Source organism: Aplysia californica, unplaced genomic scaffold (genome assembly GCF_000002075.1).
Source record: "Aplysia californica isolate F4 #8 unplaced genomic scaffold, AplCal3.0 scaffold00451, whole genome shotgun sequence".
Taxonomy (NCBI): domain Eukaryota; kingdom Metazoa; phylum Mollusca; class Gastropoda; order Aplysiida; family Aplysiidae; genus Aplysia; species Aplysia californica.
The window spans coordinates 81,254-84,452 of NW_004797721.1; the positions used below are offsets into that span (position 1 = coordinate 81,254).

At 45.0% G+C, this 3,199-nt stretch overlaps 1 protein-coding gene across 1 annotated transcript in view; it reads right to left on the bottom strand.

Moving 5' to 3' along the window:
• LOC106012666 overlaps positions 1-3,199 on the bottom strand; it is a gene marked incomplete at its 3' end in the record, with an annotated part of 20,793 nt that continues 17,594 nt past the window's right edge. The window contains 2 exon segments of the mRNA XM_013086284.2: positions 1-76; positions 634-743. Of these exon segments, the coding sequence (XP_012941738.1) occupies positions 1-76; positions 634-743 (186 nt within the window).

Here is a 3,199-nt window from a genome sequence, read left to right on the forward strand (position 1 = left end):
GTCGTCCTTGAACCCTTCAGGAACCTCTAGCTTGTAGGTCTTGTTGGCTGGGTAGAACTTTGGGTAAGTCAGTAACCTAGGGACGAGATGGAGGGATGGAAAGATAACCTGAAGGAGGAGGTATAAAAGTAAACTTCTAGCTTGTAGGTCGTGTAGGCTGGGTAGAACTTGGAGTGAGTCAATAATCTGCAGTACGAGCGACAGACGAAAAAACTTGTTTACTTTTAGTAAGAGCGCGCTCATGTGACCTTATGCAGTTGCGAGCGCCGCAAAACTCTCACTAAAACAAATTTACTAAGAGTTTTGCGGCACTTGCAACGCAATAAGGTCATATAAGTGCCGAAGATGAGAGGTGTTACAAGAGAGTAACATACACAAAAAGAAGAAGGAGAGGAGAGGAAGAATGTACTGGGGACTAGATGGAAAGAAGGAATGGTAATCTGATAGATGACGTTGTAAAAGTCAGCTTCAGACATTGTTTTCCCAGTCGAACATCTATTGCCATTATTTCTTCTTATGTTTTAGCCAGTGCACGCTTTGAGGCAAAAACTTCTACACCACAGGGGGGGGGGGGGGATAACAAAATACTTCACGCCAGTCAGTGCTCGACATGTGACAACAACAGCAACTCACCGGAAGTAGCCAATGTCCAGCCAGGCCAAGTACTTGGTGTTGATCTTCTCTGACGTCAGCACTTTGTCCAGCACGTCAGTCTTGGCACTCACAGCACACGAGTACTCGGCCTGGGGGTGGGGGGGGGGGGGAGGGGGGTGAACGGGGCTTTTTTTATCTCATCGTCTATTTGTCGGTGTATCATCGTCTATTTGTCGGTGTATCATCGTCTATTTGTCGGTGTATCATCCTCTATTTGTCGGCGTATCATCCTCTATATTTTGTCGGTGTATTATCGTCTATTTGTCGGTGTATCATCGTCTATTTGTCGGTGTATCATCGTTTACTTGTAGGTGTATCATCGTCTATTTGTCGGTGTATCATCGTCTATTTGTCGGTGTATCATCGTCTATTTGTCGGTGTATCATCGTCTATTTGTCGGTGTATCATCCTCTATTTGTCGGTGTATCATCGTCTATTTGTCGGTGTATCAATATACGATATTTGTGACCTCCAAATGTGGTGCTTAGCTAATTGAGGAGAAAGCCATTTGTTTCCACTTAACTCTCTAAACCCTGAGTTTCTTTCCTTCGTTTCCCGGAGTTTTTCTACACTAAACCTGGTGCACGATGTCCCATTGTAACCCCCAAAAGCTTGCCTGCAACTTCTAACTGGTGAAAACAAAGGCTTAGTCATTACTAAAAAACTTGGATTGGGAATAGTTCCGAAAAACAAGCAAAAACTAGCACGAAATGAAACGAATCGAAAGAGTAGTCACTAGTATCGGACTCTCCCAGTCTAAATTGCCTCGAAGGAAAGAGAGGGAAGAGCTTTATTCTGTCGCACGTGCTGTCAAGTCGCTCTCACCTTCACTGTGTTTGGGTGATGCTTTGGGTAGGAAGGCTGGGCGAACATTTTTTTGATCTTGTCAAAATCTTTGAAAGCCGGGAGCTCGTCTCTGCTGATTTTGTGGATGATCGTTCTCTCGGGGGGCTGGGCAGAGCGAATTTTTCTGAGGACCCCCCAAAAATAGAAGAAAAAAACTTGGTCAATAAATGGTCACTTGCACAAGGAGGCTGTCCCGAAATGCTGTTTTGAGAACATCGAAGGTGAAGGTTTTGCATCTTCTTCAGTTTCTTTAAAGACAAGGGGAGTTTTCTCTAAAATCAAACAAATATACTCACCAATCAAACCAAACTTCTCCTATAAAAAGGGCAATGTCCACTTTTGGTGTAGGTCAAGATTTCTGGAAGCCCCCGACATCTGGGTTACCCCCCTTGTCCAAACAAGAGAAAGAGCAGACAAGACATTAACGCATAAAAACCCACCAGTCTTTATCGCGCGCACGTGAGTTTGTTTTAGCACACGAAATGGCTCAAGTCGAAATTTACTCAAAAAACGCACACAGGCCAAGATGTCACGTCACCACTCGGCAGGTGACGCCTTCTCTCGCTGCTAGTGAGCAAAGAATTGTCCAAGTCAGCGAAACAGTTTCTCCCAAGGTCCTTGAGGATTATTGTAGTTTAAAAGATCTAATAAACTGGCTCTTATCCCCACTCAGCCCGTCCTTTTCTTTTCGAATGGGAGAAGAATTGTCAGGTAGTCTTTGGAACAAGCTGCTAAATCCTCACAACCCCCCTCCCTACCCACCAGGGCAGTGCTACTGACTGAAGTGTCTTTAGGCCATTCAGAAAGGGGGGATATTAACATGTTGTTATACACAGTAGAATTATAAATGGGCAGATTTGTCAATGCCATGCTCATACTGTGCCGGAATAACATAGGGGGAACTGCTGCTTTTTCTTTCCCCATCCTTACTATCGTAATTTTTCCTCTACTTCTTTTGTATGTTTGTCACATTCTTGTCAACTACTATTTCAGGGCTGCCTTGATAGTCGAAGCAGACATCGTGCTGTTGAGGCTAGAGAGGTGAGCAGAGTAAGCCTGATTCCCCGTTTGGACTTCTCTGTTGACATCCACCTCTTGGCGCTCATACGACCTTATACAGTTGTGAGCGCCGTAAAACCTTTCTAAAAAGATCCCAACTCCCCCCCCCCCTTCTCTCCACTCCCTGATCTCCAGTCCCGCCACAGAGTCAAGTCACCTGACACAAGAGGACACACTGACCAGCAGATCTCAATCAAGTCAGCTGACACAAGAGGACACACTGACCAGCAGATCTCAGTCAAGTCAGCTGACACAAGAGGACACACTGACCTTCAGATCTCAATCAAGTCAGCTGACACAAGAGGACACACTGACCAGCAGATCTCAGTCAAGTCAGCTGACACAAGAGGACACACTGACCTTCAGATCTCAATCAAGTCAGCTGACACAAGAGGACACACTGACCAGCAGGTCTCAATCAAGTCAGCTGACACAAGAGAACACACTGACCTGCAAATCTCACTGACGGGACAAGGAGAACACTGTGTCACGACACGGCGAAATAAGGCGCTCGTCACTGTTTGGGAATATGGAGTTATTGGTATAATCTTTAAAGATTATTCATTTTTCTTAATTTCAATTTGTGAAAATACTCAACTATCTTGAATAGAAGTCCAGATGGTTGCGATGGAAGGAGGAG